The sequence below is a fragment of the Bombus pyrosoma genome, linkage group LG14 (genome assembly GCF_014825855.1).
Source record: "Bombus pyrosoma isolate SC7728 linkage group LG14, ASM1482585v1, whole genome shotgun sequence".
Taxonomy (NCBI): Eukaryota; Metazoa; Arthropoda; class Insecta; order Hymenoptera; family Apidae; genus Bombus; species Bombus pyrosoma.
In genome coordinates this window covers 7,374,321-7,394,388 of record NC_057783.1, presented here as the reverse complement: position 1 = coordinate 7,394,388, position 20,068 = coordinate 7,374,321, and the positions used below count along the sequence as shown (strand labels likewise).

Genomic DNA, 20,068 nt, shown 5'->3' with positions numbered 1-20,068 from the left:
GTATTTAATTGTAACGAAAGAAGTTAAATCCCCATTTCATTCAGTTTCTATCAGTATGCATATATATGTGTAAAAATCTCAGATTATTTATCAAAGAAAATTGTTTTATTTGCATGAATAAATAAAAGGATGCTTATGTCTTAGGAGATATTATTTAATAAATGTAATAAATGTTTATAAATATAAATTTCCAAATAATTACATTTCCTTATTAGCCAATCTTCGATTGATTCTCAACTTGACCGTAAAATATTTTAGTTTCTATAGCTTCAAACATTCTCTTCTTTTCTTTTCCCCTGTTTCTTAGAAGATAAACCATTTCTTCAGTTCTCTTGACTGTGCCAATGACTAACCAATCGTCGAGATGAATCTTTAGTGCGATGAATTATTAGTCTTCCAATCCTGCAAGATCGTATCTCATATTATTCAGAAACGACTTGGGTAATTTCGTGAAATCTAGATCGTAGAAATCTTTTTTCCCTAATGTCGCTGCACGTGCATCCCCAGCTTGTAGTATCCAATTATCCCTCACCTTCTCCCTTTTATGTTCTTCCAACGAAACTGTTTCGAAATTCGTTTAACAAGTATTCGAATGCCTTTTCAAAGGAAGAGAAACGTTATCAAAGAAGTCTCGGTCTCGAAACATTTCGATACTGCAGACTCAACCAATTCAGCCACAGAAAACCATCTCTCTTCGAACATTTTGAAACGCAATTTCACAAGACCCATCATCTTAGACACCCCGATAGCTCGTTTGCTCGTAGCATCGTCCCCTCGAGGAAGTCGAGATCCACAGATCCTTCGAAATATTGTAGGTCTCCGCATTGACGTGTTTGACAAATTTTATTAATATCTAATTAATAGAACGACAGGGTAAATATATCTTTCAATACAAGGAAATGGAAATGAATTTTTCTGCGGTTGGTATACATTCTATATTGTGTAAATCATTGGTAGTTAATTGTAATTGCGAAACAGAAATATTTTTTTCTACATTTTCTATGTTTTAATTAAACATTCTAATTTAACTTTTTCACTCAGATCGTAAATTGCTACTTTTTCAGGTCTGGAATCATTGTAGTGTTATATTAATAATAACATAGTAATAATAAAAAATAAATTTTTTATTTACAGTAATTAAAACCTCGAACTTCTCAAACGAAATTAAAAAATAGCAAATGAATAAGCATACAGAATTCATTTATACGGCGCCAACCGTAGAGAAATTTGCGCGCAAATGGAACCTCCCTTCTTTTTAAAATATTTGTTACCACCGTTACACCATAGCTGCAGTCAATTTCACGATATTTCAAAATATTCCAATATCCCTGCAATATTGCGCTAGAAAAGTATTCCAATATTTTTTCCGTAATATCGAGAGAAACGAATATTTTCTCCGCAATGTTACACCATGGAAAACATTTCAATATTTGCCCCACGTGAAACGTTAAAAACGAGACCTACCATATTTCTCATATTACAAATGGGTCTCAAAACTATCTCAACCAAATTTCCAATTAATTCAATATTACACCATTTTCAACAGGGATCGTTAAGCAGAGCCTTTGGACTCCGACCCAGAAGCGAGAAGGCCTCTCCATCTTCTTCGTCGGATACCGGAAGCCTGGCTAGCCAGTATATGAGCAGCGCTCGCAGCAATTCTCCTCCACCCCCGCAACTGCCACCTAGACCCATCACAGGCAACAAGAGACATCGCCGAGTGAAGAGTATAGGTGACATCGACTATATAACAAGCGCAGCAGTAAGCACGCCCGTTTGACAGGAGGGTAGGCCCCAACATCCGGGGCCTTATCGAAGCTTGAGCGAACGGGGATACTCTTCATCGTACTCTTCTTCGCAGTACGGCTCGTATTCCGGCTACAGCAACGTTCTGCACGGCGATCAGTACCAGTACCAACAGACTAGTAATTATTATCAGCTGAAGGGCGGATATTACTCACCACAGAGCACCGGGCCGCCATTTCCAGGGGTTCAGAGATACGGAAGCTTAGCGGAGGAGGCCTGGTCGTGCACCACGAAAGACGACTCTGGCAATCCCAAAACGAACCCCAGGACTTACCTAGCTTAGCTGGTCTCGAAAATATCCACGGTGATATCACGGTGACGATTCGTCACGAATCGAATCACCTCGTTTGGTTATGGCTATTTTAATTAGGCTTGGTAACCAAAGTGTCGCCAAAGGGGCAAAGCTGTGATTTAACGTGAAAGAGCTGGGCTTGCCGGAGTTGGATTAATGATTATTAACCCTTTCACTGGTGAATTGGCGCTTTGCAGTAGAGATAAGGAATTATGGGTCGGATATGAAGTATCCTCTGGGAGGAATGCTTGTAACGGAGTATCTCAGAGAGTTCTTTTTGGAACGCAGGATTATTGCGAAGTTACAGAATTGTTTATTTATGGAATTTGATATTGGTAGGGTATGTTAATTTATTTACCTTATCAACTATTTCATGGGTATATGATATACATTATTGTCTGTAAATTCCCTCTACCATTTAATTACTGTTACTGCACGAAACTTAATAACATATTAAAACCTTACCAAGCATTCCGTTTATCTAAAATATTTATCCGGATCATCTATACTCAGCTATACTGCACAACTATGTAAGAAGGTAATATCTGTTGAATAGCCAGTTTATAGCAAACTGACATAAACTTTTAAAGCTCGCTACGTTTATTACATTTTGTCTAAAGACATTAAATTTATTATTTATCTTTCTAGTATTATACTTTAGTACGATCTTCCACTAAATGAAGATATAAAATGATCGCTATTATTGAAAGATATCAAAATAGGAAGATACGAAGAAGCTTGTTTTTATACTTCTTTCCATAATTGGGCAGTACTTATGGAATGACATGCAGCTGCTATATAATCAATAGTATAATCAAAATTAACAAAAACAAGAGTGAAAGGGTTAAAGAATTTCAGTGGTATCGAAGATTATATGGTCGAAATAATACTGTAGCGATCGACAAACTTGGATGAGAGAACCTGATGTGCCTATATGGGGACATAAGAATGAAAAGCACCTATTTCAGCGTTCGCAAGTGTGATATAATCGGAAAGAAGCTTGATCTATCGTACGAAAGAGACTCTAACAACAAGTCCTGAACTTAGTCTGGTCGTATTAGTATTGAAACTCTCGAGGGATTTGAAAGATTACCACAACGATTGATCAGTTTTAATCCCACGAAGACGAGCCATTCTGTACAGTGATCGAATGCATCTCCGAAGTGCAACAATGCAGCAGTCGGATACATCCAGGACCAGTTTTATAGCGCGTAACCTGTTAACCGGGAAAGACGAGTTGACTCGTCCCTCAATTTGCAAGTGTCATGAATTTAGCAATTTATTTATTCGAAGATTCTTATTTCTAATATAACGTTGCATTTTTATATCACAATTAAAATTAATACGAGACCTTCTTCAATTTTTAATTCTGTGCCAAAAAAAGCTTCTGGTTAAGGAACTACTCAGTTAACAGGTTAATGGACATTATGGATATAATAATGATAAGTCATCGGTGCAATTTGCATCAGTAGTATGAGCAGCAGAAGGAAATGATAATGAAATTTATCGAAATAATTTACGAATCACTGTGCAATTTTAATTTTTTACAGATCGAGCCTAGGCATACCTATAGATATTTTAATGAAAAAGAGAATGGTACTTGCTCCGAATACTTGGTACATTAATTTTGACTACCATTTTTCTTCGCATAATGAATATTTTATTTTCATCAACAGTGTAATTATGTATGGGCATGGGATGTGTTAAATTGTATTATCCGTAAATTAAATTACGACTAATACTAACGCGATTGACTTTGCTGAGCATACTACTGAACCGAAGCAAATCGTCCCAAGTTAACGAAAGAAAACGACGAACAGTATTTAAATATAGGCGTTTAAAGTTACCTAGATGGAAACTTGTAGCAATTATCCGTGCTGTGGATAATTAATCGTTCGAATGTACAGACTAGAAATTGGATCCTGTTACCAATTTATATGAATCGTCATAATTAGACTGCCAATGTTTATGCAAATTAATATTTTTCTTTTTTGAAAACAACTAAATAGAAACTTGTTTCACATTCTACAAATTAAAACGAGTACTTTGTTTTGGATATTTGTGTATCTTTACATATAACATATATTTCACACATTTAAATATCCCATAAATGCATAAATATCAGCAGTCTAGCAATAATTAGCCGCAGTGCGCTGCCAAACGCGAGGTTTCGAAACGCCTCATCTTCGCTCTATCGTATCCAGGAATCGCAACGAAAGAATACGACCAATTAGGAAAAGGAATACGTATTTTGGACATCGATCGTGCGATTTTTCGAGTCCGAGTTACTCGTCGTTGCCCGAAATTTTCATTTGTACGTATAATCAGCAGCCGCGTTCATGCACACAATATCGGTCATCGTCTCACATAATTTTAAGAATTTACTTAGCCGTCGTTTAAATCTGGAATTAATTATAAGACTGTTCGAATTTGGAAGCTCAAGAATCTTCTGGGGAAAAAAGGAAGGAATCTTATCCTTCAAACTCGCGTGGAGAGAAGAGAATATTACGAAGAGTTCTTTAAGTAATGGATACTAAGTGTATCGTAGTTAATAATTTGATTATCGATATTATCAATGTTATTAATATTACTGATATAAATAATTATAGAATATATTTACATTAATATAAAATTAATATAAAATATTTATATTGATATTATTTAATATTGATAATATTGATAATAATAATTTGAGAATAATTGCAAGCAGAATGTATTATCTTCTGCCTGTATCTACTTAAAGATACCGAATCGAAGAAGCAGAAGCAGAAGCGTACAGGGGCTTCCATCGAATTCTACCTAACTATTCGAACACATTCAATAAACGTTCAGTAAAACTATATACACATATTACACATTCCAGTGGCTGTTTCTCAACAAAAATTACAAACCGGGATAGGTAAAAACCTATTTTATTTATCGAAGAACGAATGTAGAATAGTTAGCTGAAAAAGAAGAAATCGACGACCAAACTACAGTCAGTTCTAAAATTAAAGAAAAGAGAAAGGGAGAAAGATAAAGAGAAAGATAGAAATGGACAGAACGATATTATATATTCTGCATTTTTGCATATCGCGCGTAATCTTGCTCGATATCCAAGAAACCTATTTTTTCTGCACTTTCGTTATCGTTTTCTACGTTGGTGATAATTGTATATAAATATTACATAAAACGATACAAAGTCGAAAAGTGGTGCAGATATGTGAGAAATAAAGTATCCTTTTTCCTTTTTTTGTTTCTTCCAACGCACATAAGGAAAACGTTTAAAACACCAGAGTTCGAATGGTGGTCATCGTTTAAAAAGTACGTGTTATGATGTAATTAATTGTATAACTGTTAAACAAAAAAAAAAAGAAAAAAAATGAAAACGCGTGCATGTACCGAATATAGTCCACGATGTATTTATACAGTCGTCTGTATACGATATTAATTATTATAACACGCTTTATAATAATTAATATTAAAGGAAAAAACGTCGGATATTCTGGATCATGTTCCAAAGAACCGCCAGAATCGAATCGAATTGCACGTTAAAATCCATTATTCTTAATTACGCTTGCGTAACAAGACGATATATTTTGTAGATAAAGAAATTTCAATAATTAATATTTATTCGTAGCATTTCTCATTGTATTTATGCTCGGTGTTAAGTTATACGATTAAATTGAAAAATTTTATATCCGTAAATTCGTTTAATACGTGGACGAGTATTAACATCGTTTAGTGATCGATAAACGATGGGTCAATACTAATCCAAGAGTGATCTATTCACTCGTCTGTCGTATACCTAAGTAATTTATTCGAATAAATTATAGCTTAGGTTTTTAATTTATTATGCGCGCATCCATACGATAATCACGATCGATCGAGATCGACGACAATTGTAACATTTGCTTTATAAATGTCTCTTAAACGATAACGCGACCAATGATCAGATGAAACAATTGTAAATGTGCTCAGTATCGTCTGTATATATTTGTGTGAGTTGTATCTAAATATTTGGGAGAAACGAAATAAACGAATGCCTTCACTTCTGTGCAAGAAGTAAGATTTCCTTCTCGTCCTTCTCGTTTATTTATCCACTTTCAAGTTGTTACATCGAGTTCTTATAAACGTACAAATATTAATAATCTAATAAATAACACTTAAATTCCGTTACAATAAATAAATAACAGCTAAACTCTATCAATCATATTCTTACCTCTAGCTTAAAATAATATCATAAAGTACTAATTGAATATTCCGTTATTATAAATAACGAAACAGGAATAAGATATTTTACTAAAGGCAGCACTACAGCAATGAGCGATACTGATCATTAATAGCTAGTTTTGTATTCATCATGTACGCGTAAAAAGCTGAGAATAATTCACTTCCTATCACTTCGATGCATTCGTATAAAAATGTAACAATCTTCGCTAATGCATGGAATATCATATTTCTCGGAGCGGAGCTAAGATTTATAACATATTCTTTTAAATTTGCTTTGCAATACGTCCAGAAGAAATAAATAGCTTCGCATAAAAACTGTTTTGGATCATTGCAATGTTCTACTATAACCATAGTAATTTTAAAACACTTAGTCAGTACATCCATCGCGTTATCCAAGTATTTCATTTCTTGTAAAATATCATTAAAATAATTAATATCAGGCATCTGTTCATCGTTCGATTCTACGTAAAAATCTTTTAATAATTGTCTAAGTAAAAGTTTTAGCTTAATCATCACATCGTTTCTTTCTTTGGACGCTATTGACGAATCTGAATTTATTAAATTAAATGCGACTGTGCCAATTGTCAGTAAATGTCCTGTGAACTGAATAGGATCTATGAATATTTTATTATTTATCACAATGTTATTATTCTGATATTTTATTGGAAATTCCTTTCCCCAGTTTAATTTATTCAAACCATATAAGAAATCTTCTTTGTTGGTAAATTGCTTTATTTTGTACACAATGCCTTCAGATCTACTTTGTGTACCTTTACCAGTGTATGTATTCATTTTATCAAACTCTTCCTTTAGACGACTGATTCTCAAAGCAGCCTTAAATTTTTCAAAGATGGTACCTTTAGATGACTCTATGAGTTCACCAGCCAGTCTAGTGTTTAACAGGGCATTACTAAAGAACAGAACATGTGAGGTGAATATAACTATATCCAAAAAATCAACATCTCTTTCTGTTTTGTATTTGTCAATTAAACAATATCCTTGATAAACTATACCAACGCCATTCATTGATAAATTACTTATTATCAGAGAATTGTAAGCTGCTTTAGCTGCAACACCTACGGTGCTGCTTTTTTCAAAAGCTTTAGAGAGGAGCATAGTTCCTCCATTTGCTCCTAATGATAAGGCTGTACTACCTATTCCAAGCCAGGCAGAAAATGCTTTCTTATTTGTAGGAATAATGGATTGTTTGTGCTTGGCAAGATCTATTAATTTATGAGAATTTCTCGCAATAATCCATGTTCCACACATGCCACTCTGAATAAGACCTAATGATAATAATTTTGCTCAATTAATTGAGATGAAAGGGAAATGAAAATTGAATCACTTTCATATCCCTACAAATAAAACAATTATACAATCATACCTGCAGCAAGAACAGCTGGTGCAATAGGTGTTAACAAGCTAGCAGCTCCAAGTCCTATAGTAGTAGCTACAGACAATGTATTTGCAGTTATATCAATACCTTTAAGAACTTTAGTTTTAACAGCACAAACAGGTGAGTCTAATATCTGAACCCATACAGTTGAAATATATTCTGTAACTTTATAATTTGGATCATACTGATACAAACCATTCTTTGGTAAAATCATAGTACACTGAGGCAATGTATTATTTGTTACATAATCATTCCAAGTTTTATACATTCTACCTTCATTGTCAATATAAGATATACCATATGTTTTTGTTTTTAGCTTAAATATTGGTATGCTACATATGTTATTAGATTCTTTGTTTGATTTATCATTTTTTTTATTGGATTGGTTTATATCTGTTTGTAAAAGTATTACATTAAATATAATGCCAATATAAATAGTACTATCCACTTTATCTCTTCCAAACTTCATTATCTGTTGGTATATTGTATCTATAGCTTCACACATCCTCTTATCGTACACTATTTTATTAAATATATCATTCTCCTGATTATTGCCCGATGTTTTACTTTTACAGGTGGCTGATATTTCTATGTCTTCATCAACTTTAGGAAGACCAAACAAGGCATATCCGATCTTATGTCTTATAAGTTCATAATTTTCAGAATCATATAAAAACCAATCAGGAAGCAGTTCATAATAATGTTGCTGATATTCTTTGGCAAGTTTTATTGCTTCTGTCTAAAATACATCAAATTATAAGTATAGCATTAAATAAACAGCTGAAAATTAATGATAAAGATATATAAATTTACTTTTTCATCGTTCAAACAAGCCATGTCGATTTTTAAATATAATAGGAATTTTTAAAATTCTTTTTGAGCTTTCTTAAAATACACCAGTTCGAATAATTACAGCAAATGATCTCCCACAATTACCTAACAATCGTAATTAGGTTTAACTGCAAACAAATCTAATTTTAGTTATCGCTCGTATAAACGATGGTTAAATATCACGTTGAAACAGCTTATTGTAAAAGTATAACACAATATATAACATAATAGACCTTAAGCGTGTATGCAAATATCTATTCGTATAAATATTAGTATTCAAACAGGATATTCTCAAAAGACGAATAAATTTTTTATTAGAACTATGGATATATTAAAGATAGATAAAAAAAACACAAATTTTGTGTACAACGAGGAATCCCCTTTCTAGTAACATATGTTTCACATCCCTATATAACACTACATTTTACGATTATTTCCTTATATAGAAAAATATTACAAATATTCTTTTTGCATTGAAAATAGAATGTAATTATCAAAGATGGATAATAGTACCGTTTTCATTATTTTGTCACTGGAACATAACCGGAGAAATAGTTGAAACCAGGTGACCAACATACATTTGTATGTAAGTATATCAGGGTGAATAGGGAGATCATCGATGCAATATTAACAAAGTCAGCAAAATGATGCGCAATAAGGAAAAGGACTTCTAACGGCCAACGGCAGAACTATACGCACGTTTCTTCCTCTGAAGTAATTAGTGGAAGGAACATGCGTATCCACGACGATTTTTTTAATACTTACCAATATTTACCAATTTTCTCGAACTGTTTTGTCACTTTTTGTAATTTATTCCTTTAACTAATATGGGAATTAGATATATTGCGCCTATGTTACGTATATGTATAATAAATAATTTTGGCGCCTCAGTAATAATTTTAATTATTTTTTTCCACTTAACAATATCAATATTTTATGTTATTCTTCTTGTGAAGTAAATAAAAAAACTAACTTGAAAATATACATTGAAAACTAGCCGATTTGCACACAGACGTTTATCCCCTGACATTCTTCATATCGTTTACTCTTCGTGCATATTATCGCCCTCTTCGTCTAGCACAAAATATATATATCTGTCCTTATCACGATTGTATCGCTTTCTTTGTTTAACACCATCCGTGTCGTCTATCCTTGTCGTACAGTATCGCCATCTCTTTCTATCGCCGCATGATCGTCTGTCCTTGTCGCACAATATTGCGATTCTACTTTACGGAGGAGCCATGTACTGTCATGTGTCCTTAAGTGTCCTGCCCTGCTGTTCCTTCCATGTTTGACAGATGGCAGGGTATGACTTATCCGAGTAATAAAATTTCCGTCTATGGATAAGTCATGTACTGCCATTTGTCCTTAAATGTCCGAACTTACTCTTCCTTCTATTTGCAGTAGATAGCAGCACAGGGCTTATCCAAATACTAAGGATACAATATTGTTCATAAAGGAGCGACACCAGCAATGGTAGAAAGAGATGGCGACAAGGATAGAGTATACGAATGCCAGTAGGAGAGAGCGATATTCTAAGGACAGACGATTCGATGGTGAATTCACGGTATTCAACAGAGGCAGAGACAGACATGCACATACAAAACTGTGCATATTTGTTAGTGAACTGTTCCTTACGCTGAACTGATATTGTCCAAAGAATCGTAAGAGAAATAAATCAACATTCTTTCGGTGCGTTTGTGCGCACTCTCCTTACAATTATTTTGTTCACCCAAACATTATTTTGAATGTAAAGAAACGTTCGTACCGTTTTCATTCAAGAATCATCGTACGACTGATACTAGCCAGCTCGTGGTTATGGAATCCATTATATCAGCGCGATTAATTTTTAGAAACACACCATGAAACACACTTTATATTTATACTATATCGAGGCCACTATAGTTTCACAAGCAAGTAATGAATCATTGCTCGTTTCTTTTGTCAGCTATTTTAAAATTAAGATCGTTATATATTTGTTCAATTAAATATAGATACAGCACACATGAAATAATATACTAATGTCTTTTAAATAACCACGAATTATTCCCACTACTTTCTGCAACTGATTACTCGAACGCTTATCGTTATGTACAATCTGATCATATCAATAGTGACAGAATTATTAAATATTCCAGGCTATTTAAAGCATTTCAGCGTATATTACCAGCATAGTAATAAGTTTAAACGAACAAATGGATGCGGGATTAGGTATAACAATATAATTCAATGAAAACAATAACAAATACATATATTTCTCGAAATGTGATACACTTTGACGTTGGTGGTCGTATTTTAATTCTCGCGTGTACTGTTTTCTCATCTTTTTTCGTTTCAAATGGATCGGATGGCGTGTCATTTAAATGGACGCAGTGACGTCACCTAAAACTCTTCCCATTGTGTTGCATTTATTTCTGCTCTTTTCTTTTCTGCTTTTTTTTTGCTTTTTCACTTTTTCTTCCGTTCTGTCATCGTCGTTAAATTCTAATTGGAGCAAAGCTGTCAGTTGCATCTACCGTGTTTTTCTCTAATTATTTTTTTCTACGATTTCTCCTTTACGACATTTTTTCTCTTTATAGATTTTTTTTCCTTTTTGCTTCGCTATCCTCAGACTGCAGTATACAGCGCGCGCGCATACGCCACGTGCGCACGCACGTGGTCACATTATTTACCTTTTCTATTTCCTTTGTTTTCATGTTACATAACCAACAAACACTATTGCGCTTCATCGTTTTGTCATTGTTTGAAAACTGTGCCGAGATCCAAGACCGGTCACTTAGAAAGCTACGAAGTAGTTTAATTAATTAGCAACTTGTACTAGAAGGTACTTATACAAATATCGATCTTCGAGAAACGTGAACGAGCGTCTTTTTTTCATTCTCGACTTTCTTTGCTTTCTTTTTTTTTCTTTTTTTATATCTTCAGGGCGACTGTCGACGCAGGGATTATTTATAATTAGACCGCGGATATACATGGAAATTCATATTTTTATGAATATAATTTACAGAGTCCACAGTCTATTTATAACAATCGGAAAAGAAACAAAAAATGCCTGGCTTTGTTGTAATTTGTCGCTAGACGCTACTAATCGCAGTTACAAGATACAAAAAGTACGTTTTTTTAGGCATTGTATGACAATTTTTCTCCATTATTCATATTTAAATAGCTTTCGATGCATCGGATGTTACAATCTAATGAGTTCTTTTTATCTTTCAGGTAATCAGGCTGCATGCCAAAAAAGCGACGTGTTTTATGTGTGATCTGATTGAACAATGAGTGCGGAGATGCTCCTTGCATTGTATGTCCTTAATCTAATCTGTATCTGTATTACCTCATTCTATCACGTTCCTCACGCATGGAGTTCGCAATGCATTTATAAATGTTAAATGTCACATTCGTAAATCGCTTTTTTGTTATCTAACTTTTGCCTTTCATTTCTTCTTCGCAATCAAGTAAAGGGATACGTCTAAACGAATTTCTCCAATCGTATTTTACTAGGAGCTGAATCACGAGTCTAAACTGAAAAAGCAATTCGCGTGTAATTTCGTTTTTTGCAGTTACGAGATTCACCCGCGTATATACTATAAACTACACAAAAATTTCATACTATACAACGTGCATAAAATCTCGGCGAAAAAAAGAAAATATATATATATATATATGATAACAAGACGTAAAACAATTTTCCATATCGTCGACACGATTAATTATACATGGACTCTGTATCCAACTAAAATTTACAATTATAAAATAGAGTCGATTCTATGAAGTTATAACGCGTGATCGCAAAAGTAAAGAAACAAATGTACAGAGTACGTATACTTTAATTAACTAGAAAATGTAATTGCCGTATAAAAAACTGGCGGTTTCGAAGCGAATCTGTCATTGGCAAAGCCTTCTATAAAATTAATTCATCTTGTATATGTCTACAAATATACACGTATATATGATAGTATCTATGATGTATCATATATATATATCATTATACGTTATAAGCTCTTTGAGAATTCGTGTAGTGTAGGATCAAAAGGAACAGATAAAAAATGATAAAATAACAAATCAATAATGTAACAAATGAATAACAGGCGCAATATAAAAAAAGTTCCACCGGGAACATGCTCTTAATGCCGATTTCACGTCGCAGAAGGTGCTAAAAAACATGTGTATATAATAATTATACTCGATTATTGTCACTGAGCGTTGCAACGAGCAGAATCCCTTATCATTTAGCGCATCAACAGTACATAAAATATTAGTCGCATGTGTATTATTCGTGAAAGGCGCATGAGTGGGCTTAGCTCATGATTACTCTTCTTTTTCGCATTTGAATTTCTTTGCTTTTCTTTGTCAGACAAGAGGAGGCAACTACGAACAGAGATATACGTTATTTATTCTTGTCCGAAGGGTAGCCCTTTTAATACACGATTTATTCCTATGATCATGTGTATAACTCTTGCCGTGGCGTCATTAACAATGGAACATGCAATTGCTTTTTCTTTCAATAAAAAGGTACTCTTCATCTCCTTTTTAAGAATGATCAGTATACGATTCTCTAGAATTTTGATTTATGCAATTATATCTTGCCATAAGAAAGAACTAATAGTACGGTGGTACTTAGTAAAAAATATTTACAGATAACAATAAACATTTAAAAAAGATCCAAGTTGTATGGTGCTTGTGTGGGAACATATTGAAACAATGGGCAAATGAAATATAAAGAAGATAGATATCAAGAGATAAATAGATAGATAACAGAAATGTATTATTAGCAGCAGACAGATAAGTATAGAAAGAGAAGAATAACAATAAAATAATGCGATGTCAATGGAAAACTGAAAGGAGAAGAAATATGAATGAAGAAATGAAGAGCTAGATTTAATAGAAGAAATAACAGAACAGGTCAAACGAATAAAAGAGTAGTAGAATTGATAAAAAAAAGACTAGGAAGAAGAAATTATTTGCCAATAATATATCCATTGCATAAGAAAGGAAAGATGGAAGGATTATTCCAAATTACTAGACCACTGCTTTCCTAAACTCTGTATATAAAATATATACTGAATGTTGATAAAATTGAAGGATGAAGTAGAAAAGCAAAAGATAAAAGGGAGGAGCACCATAGACAACATCTAATGAGAATCCATTGTCGGACAGCCATCGACTACGTCGAAGCATGATAAAACGATAATAAAAGATGCGTCGCGACGCTTTCCCCGCACTCGAGAGAGTGTATGTTGCTCTTCGAGCGACTCATCCAACTGGCATACAACCGAGCGCCGAAAAAACGAAACGCTACAGGAGAAGAGAGATTAAAACGTTATGTATGAAAAAAAGAAGCACTTGATCTCTATCTTACGATAAAAACAACTAGAATCACTTGTGTGTGTACCATCACCACTTGTGGGATACGCTACAGTAATTAACGTTTCTTAGAGAACTAGGACCTAGTCCGTGCGCAGAAAAGCGTCGTTCTCCCAAGTATCCTTCGTTCGTAATTAATTCTTTTTCCTTTCTTTGTTTCTCATTTTTTCCTTTTTCTTAACAAATCACCAATTACGGATATTCTTTCGCTTTTCGTTCTTCTCTAATATTAAAAGTTCCATTAGAAAATGTTACAACCAATATAAAATTCACTGGATAGTCTTTTAAAATATAATGCAGATAGGTTACAAAACCACGTCGAAATACAATAATGTTAGTTATTGTATTTGGTCAATTTAGACGTCATTCAAGAACCTTAAAATCGCTGCTTCATGGCTCGTTTGAAGTTAGATTACCGAGAAAAACGTTAGATCAAGAATATATCCGCAATAATCAGATTTGGGGGCTGCATTGTATAAGAACCAAACAGAAGCTCGAGAGTCAGCGCGTGATTAAATAGACGCTTAATGACCGCTTGCGGCCGTATTTTCCAACTATCGATCATTTCTACGCGCGCCTATCTGTGTTTAACACATTCGTACATCTTTCACTTATTTCTCTAATCAGCTCCAGCCCTGTTTATGTGGCGATTACCGTGTGCGTGTCAGATGTTTAGTAAATACAGTTAAGATAATTCTTCCAATAGATCGCTTTTCCTTTAATTTTACTCCAGTAAATTCAAATCTTCCAACTATATCATTAATAGGAACTTTCTAATCAAATAATTAATGAAAAAGTATCTTAGATCAGAATTAATTTCAGATGGATCAGTTTCTTTAGTCTTTACAAACGTAAATTTTATTTAAAAACAATTGTAAAATAATTTTGATTAAAATTAAAATATTACTGTGTATTGAAATGGAAGAGATATCCAAGTATACAAATTATTATGTTTAAAAAATTGAGGCTTCTCCAAAAAATACTACGGGCCTTCTCTACTTAACGAATTAATTGAGATTAAATTCTATCGAATCTTCCTACAACACAATAGAATCAATAGAAAGCGTTTAATTGATTGATCAACGTGCCCGACGTAAAAGGAAAAGTTTCAAAGTGTCCTGCCGTTTATGCATTATTCGCATCTGGCACGCACACTAACGATTCCACGGTCTGCGGTTCCGCGTGTATACGTGTATGCGTATGTCTCCTCTTTATGTATATAGATATATACGTACGCGTTCCTTGTATATATGTGTATACATATAATGCTCGATAATGCGTTGCAGCGAATTGATATACCCGACTGGTTAATACACCTGCATGGTATATACATGTACGCGTATAAATACATACACGTGTGCATGCGGTTGCGCGTGTACACGCGCGCACAGAGTCACGCTTACAGACAAACATACACACGGCCGTGTATGCATGCATGTATACATATATAATCTAACTATACATATAACTATGTACACTTTTTTTTGAGAGGGTGGCTTTCAGGGGCTGGGTAAGGGAGAAAGGAGTTCAGGAAGGACCAACGGGAATGGGTTAAAAGAAATTACATGTGTATGTGTGTGTATGTGTACACATTTTGTGTATGTATATGAGCATGTGAAGAGCGAAGGAAAGAGGAGAAGAAAGGTGAATTAGCAGAAATTCTCATCGAAGGATATCTTCGGGATCCTCTAGGGATTAAGGGTGGGCTGGTTCGAATTTATCGAAGATGGTCTTGCGATTCGGCGCGCTTCTTCCTTTTCCTTCTTCATCTTCTTCTTTTTTTTCGTTTTTTTTTTCTTTTTTTCTATTATTCTTCTTTCATCCGAACTGGCGAAAAACCTAAGTGCTGCGACTATAGTGTGTGGGAGGAGCTGGCACAACAAACGCTCGTGTCTGTATCTTTTTTAATACCACGACGAGCTGTTGCTTGCCCGGCGTACTGTTAGACGTCCGTGTATTTGCTCAGCTTGTCACGCAGCAGCATGTTCTCGTTCTTTAACCGGTCCAGTTCCTGCCGCAGGCCCATGTTCTGAAATTTTGCATTTTCGTTTCATGAAATTATTCTTCCAATTAAAAATACAGCGTAAGTTATCGACTGTGATAATAGAAATATTATCCCAAGGGACAAAACATTTCATGTGAATGATGCTTTAACTCAGAACAGGATGATTCTTCCATTGGAGTACAGTTGGAGTGGATTACAGTATAGTAGAAGTTTTATTTGTACAGAAAAATTCATCTTGGTTTTTAAGATAAGCGAATGTTAATCTATATTTATCAGTGAAAAATGTACTTGTACTTCAAGGTGAAGGGATTTTCTTTATAGAAGCAAAGATAAATTTGTAGAACATGTAAGTGACTGCGCATTGTACATATTTCTTTTCGTTGAGATAGAATCATACTGTTCCATACTTGATATTAGGAAAGATTTTGTTTGACATAAAACATGGTTTCAATGTATTTGTACAGCAAAGTAAAGGGCTCTCTTTTACAGAAACAAAGATAAATTTGTAAAACAATTAAACGACTTTCATTCTATGATACATATTTCTGCGTGTTTGAAAAGGAATGATGCTGTTCCCATATGTGTCCCATAACAAAAACGATTCTGTTTTACATAGGACATGATTTCCACTACATTGGCGTAATTCCATCAATACGATGCAAAGTCTTAGAGCCTGGTTTAAATGTGTATTCTTTAATTTTAGAGGCGTGGGAAGATTTACTTCTTTCTCGAGGAAGCCGGCCCTGAGAGCGATCTGGTTCTCCTTCATGCGACGTGCATCCCGCGATCGTTTCGCTGCCATATTATTCTTCCTACGACGCGCCCAGTATTTGTCATCCTTCAGGTCATCCGGAACGAACTGTAGCCGGTAGCGGGGCATGGAAAAGAGCAGGAAATTAGAACGAACGTAGAAATTGATGTATTTTAAAACTATAATGAGAAATTGTAAAGAAACACCAAAACCCACTCTGATTCCTTAATGGATATTGAAAATCCTATTAAAGATCATAGAGTGACTGTTAAATCTTACAAATTGAATTTCAATAAATTATTCATATGGTTCTAAGAGATAAAAATGAAAGAATTAGTTGTACAGTAGAACCTCTGTTTATTTTATATTTTAGGAATATTATAATAACCATACTTAATCAGATACTTTCTTTTACTGTTCTCTAAGTTCCATTACTTTGACCTTAAAGTAAGAAATATTTCAAATAATAATTCAATTAAATATGAGAAGTTCAGCATCGAATAAGGACATATTTGATAGAAAAGAAAAAAAATAATAATAAAAGGATAGAAAACGAGATAGAAAATACAATGAAAAGACAAAGAGTAGTAGTAACAAAAATAAAACAAAAAGATGTTATAAAGGATCGCTCTTCCTATTGATTCAATGCTTCGAACAAGGAGATTTATCGAATGATGAATGAAAAATATTCAATTCGAATATGACAATCAACTGACCTGCTTCCGTGATTTCTTGATCATCGGCTGCGGTTTGAGCTCCTCGTCGGAGAAGGCCCGGGTACGTGGATCGAAGTCTCGCCCCGATGAGGCCATCGAGAGCGCTACAAGAGACAAGCCATATTGTATTCGTGATGAGTCCTCGGAATCTGTCGCGCGGAGAAGGAATAATCGACAATGTCGACGTTAGTCTAGTTTCATACGCTGTCCGGAAACTCGGATATATCGTCGCTGTTGCAAGAGTCGATCCTGAGACTTCGTCAAAATATATTTTATCCTGTAGTAATTTTATCGTTGCCTTACTTTCCATAAATCGTACAAGAACAATTACGTGTCAACTTTTACAAACATCCCTGAATCCTCAAATTCTATTGATCCTGGATATAGCTGTATTAATTCAAACGGGCGTATCTGGTCAAAAGGTGGTTCTGAGAAAAATGACTTTTAGAACTTAAGGTGCCACCTGACAGCAAAGATTTCATTCAAACGAAAACTAGAAATGCGCCTTAATATTCTGACTTAATTCGACAGAATATCAGGGACAGGACAGAGAGTTTTATTACTCATGAACATGTTTCATTCATTGATTTTCAATTCTGCAAGTATCTGTACGGTATTATCAAACATATAAGAGTATCTTATAAGACGTTTGAAAGGATCAGATTTTGTAAAAGCAGCACTCGAATAAAAAGAGACGGACGATATTATGTATAGTAAACGTTATGTTTTGTATGGTATTAATAATTTAAAGCATCGAACAATTAATTCTGGGAAAGGAATATAGAAACATTAGGACGAGTAACGAGTGACCTGATATCACATTGTGTTAAAAATCACGTCACAGTGGCGTACAATGCATATCCTCTCCCCCCAAAGTCATTAGTTTTCTGTATTGAAAGGTATAAAATTCCAACAAATATTGAAACTCACGAACTAAATTAAGTTTCCAACATTCTATACAAAAGGCAGATACAAATAATTCTATGTTAAAAAAATATAATTGAGAATACAATTCTGTACCATAAAAGACATTTCTAGAAATAACGAAGCTAAAAAAGCTGAATTAAACGTTAAGGACCAAGTTCCTGACATTCTACGTTGACAAAATTCTATATTAATGCTTTCTACGAAAAAGTAAGAAATTTCTAAAAATAATGAAATCAGAAACTAAAATAATAGATCGTTATACTTCATCCGCTGCTACCAAACGACAGCTCTCCCTTGACGAAAGAAAGTCAAGTCGCATAAAATCTATAAAACCCTAATATTGCTCAGGATCGACACCGAGATCGACGTGTGAAGTGTGTCGCAAAAGATAGGAATTAGGGGATGAAATTCACTCACTGGAGTCCGCGGGTGAGGGTGGGTTCATAGTGTCAGGGGAGCAACACTCGCTCGGCGAGGGTGATCTCTCGCGTTTGGTGACCGGTTCTAAGTGAAGACCGGCCGGTCCTTGGTGTCCTGGCGTTTCGGTGTTGTTGATCTTGTGCAGTTGCCCGCTCTGCATCGTGCCCTGTCCGCCGCCGGCCACACCGTCCACAGGAATGCCGTTCTCGGAGAGAAACTCGTCAAGATCGACGTACTGTAACACGAAGTAAAGACCATCATCTTTTTGGTTTCGTTTCGGTTACAAAAATAGTGCCCGTACATCGGTTGCCGAGACGAGCAACAGTTCTTACTTAATACGAGCATTCCATGGGTATCAAGATGGACCGCGAAAAAGAAAGAAAGAAAAAACAAATAAACGAGCTATTGCAAGCTTTTTGTGTTGAATTGTTAAGAAGCAAGATTTTAGTGAACAGTTCTTTAACTCGGTGGATTTTCTGACTTTCGCCTTACATTCTTTGGAAAATCGTTGATTAACGATTATTATTACGTCGATTATTACGTGGAATAAAATTAATCCATTAAGGATCAACGTTGCATTTCTTGTTCTTCGATTAATTCATATTACTGGGGTCTGTTAAATTGTCGTTAGAATATGAACATGTTTAACCTTATGAAATGAATAATCCTTAATGGGTTAATTAAGATATTTTTAGTTAATTGGCCTTTCTGTTAAAGAAAGAATAAAACAAGATTGATTTTGTTTCGTGGTGTGCCTCTATATCGATGTGTTATTTATTATCAAGAATGGTAGCTATAAAACACGAATTTATAATGTTCTTAACTATCAGTAAGAGGAAATAGGGATTAAGTCGTACACGTTTTTTAAGGAACCATGCATCATGGAATTTCATCCAAACTCCTACCACTAATCTATCACTATTTTAATGCTACATATATTAGCAACACTTGTGTAAAACTCCACAAAACGATACTACAAAGGATAATTTCTCCTACTGCTGGGAAAGAATGAGGTCTAATTAATTGCCATTCACAATTAGTACGAAGAAGGAAGATGTAAGAAAAAAGGAAAAAGAAGAAATGCAAAAATCCAGATTGTTTAAAATAATTCCAGATCCAAGCATTGAGGATCCGTATTCAGCCGAGTTGTGAGCTTACCGTATCGCGTTTTTGTACATACATGGTTCAATACCTTCAGGTCGGCATCATAGGGCAGAGTTTTGTCCCAGAGGTTTGGGCCGAGGAAGGCGGCCTGCGCTTCCACGTTGCCCCATAGTTCTCCATCGGCGTCCTTCTTCTCTTCCGGTCCATCTTTGCCTTGTTTTCCTACAGGACACCAATTTCATTCTGT

The 20,068-nt window shown here is 34.6% G+C and overlaps 3 protein-coding genes across 32 annotated transcripts in view; 1 reads left to right on the top strand and 2 right to left on the bottom strand.

The window, feature by feature from the left end:
- The window catches only part of LOC122574770 (kazrin-A), a 139,122-nt gene extending 132,983 nt beyond the window's left edge, over positions 1 to 6,139 (top strand). For 15 of the 19 annotated variants that reach the window (XM_043742748.1, XM_043742756.1, XM_043742760.1 and 12 more), the window contains 2 exons: positions 1,547 to 1,762; positions 1,862 to 6,139. In XM_043742748.1, the coding sequence (XP_043598683.1) occupies positions 1,547 to 1,762; positions 1,862 to 2,089 (444 nt within the window). In that variant the 3' untranslated portion in view covers positions 2,090 to 6,139. Of the gene's footprint in view, positions 1 to 1,546 lie in introns of all 19 variants that reach the window. The other 4 variants (XM_043742762.1, XM_043742761.1, XR_006319179.1 and 1 more) reach the window with 3 other exon arrangements.
- LOC122574772 lies at positions 6,127 to 9,583 on the bottom strand. 5 transcript variants are annotated; one of them, XM_043742763.1, is made up of 4 exons: positions 9,303 to 9,583; positions 8,520 to 8,665; positions 7,695 to 8,445; positions 6,127 to 7,596 (listed from the first exon to the last, which is right to left on the bottom strand). In XM_043742763.1, exons 2-4 carry the CDS (start codon positions 8,541 to 8,543, stop codon positions 6,392 to 6,394), a joined length of 1,980 nt encoding a protein of 659 aa, XP_043598698.1. In that variant the 5' UTR covers positions 8,544 to 8,665; positions 9,303 to 9,583; the 3' UTR covers positions 6,127 to 6,391. The 5 variants fall into 5 exon arrangements, with proteins under 5 accessions (XP_043598698.1, XP_043598700.1, XP_043598701.1 ...); XM_043742765.1 differs by lacking the exon at positions 9,303 to 9,583 and adding an exon at positions 9,051 to 9,281; XM_043742766.1 differs by lacking the exon at positions 9,303 to 9,583 and adding an exon at positions 9,116 to 9,281.
- A 1,179-nt stretch (positions 9,584 to 10,762) lies between these two features.
- Positions 10,763 to 20,068, bottom strand: part of LOC122574775 (thyrotroph embryonic factor-like) — a 100,728-nt gene continuing 91,422 nt past the window's right edge. For 3 of the 8 annotated variants that reach the window (XM_043742769.1, XM_043742771.1, XM_043742776.1), the window contains 5 exons: positions 19,898 to 20,043; positions 18,715 to 18,952; positions 17,371 to 17,519; positions 16,625 to 16,762; positions 10,763 to 15,927 (listed from right to left, as the gene is read on the bottom strand). In XM_043742769.1, coding sequence (XP_043598704.1) covers positions 15,841 to 15,927; positions 16,625 to 16,762; positions 17,371 to 17,519; positions 18,715 to 18,952; positions 19,898 to 20,043 — 758 coding nt within the window. In that variant the 3' untranslated portion in view covers positions 10,763 to 15,840. The remainder of the gene's footprint in view (positions 15,928 to 16,624; positions 16,763 to 17,370; positions 17,520 to 18,714; positions 18,953 to 19,897; positions 20,044 to 20,068) is intronic. The other 5 variants (XM_043742772.1, XM_043742775.1, XM_043742777.1 and 2 more) reach the window with 3 other exon arrangements.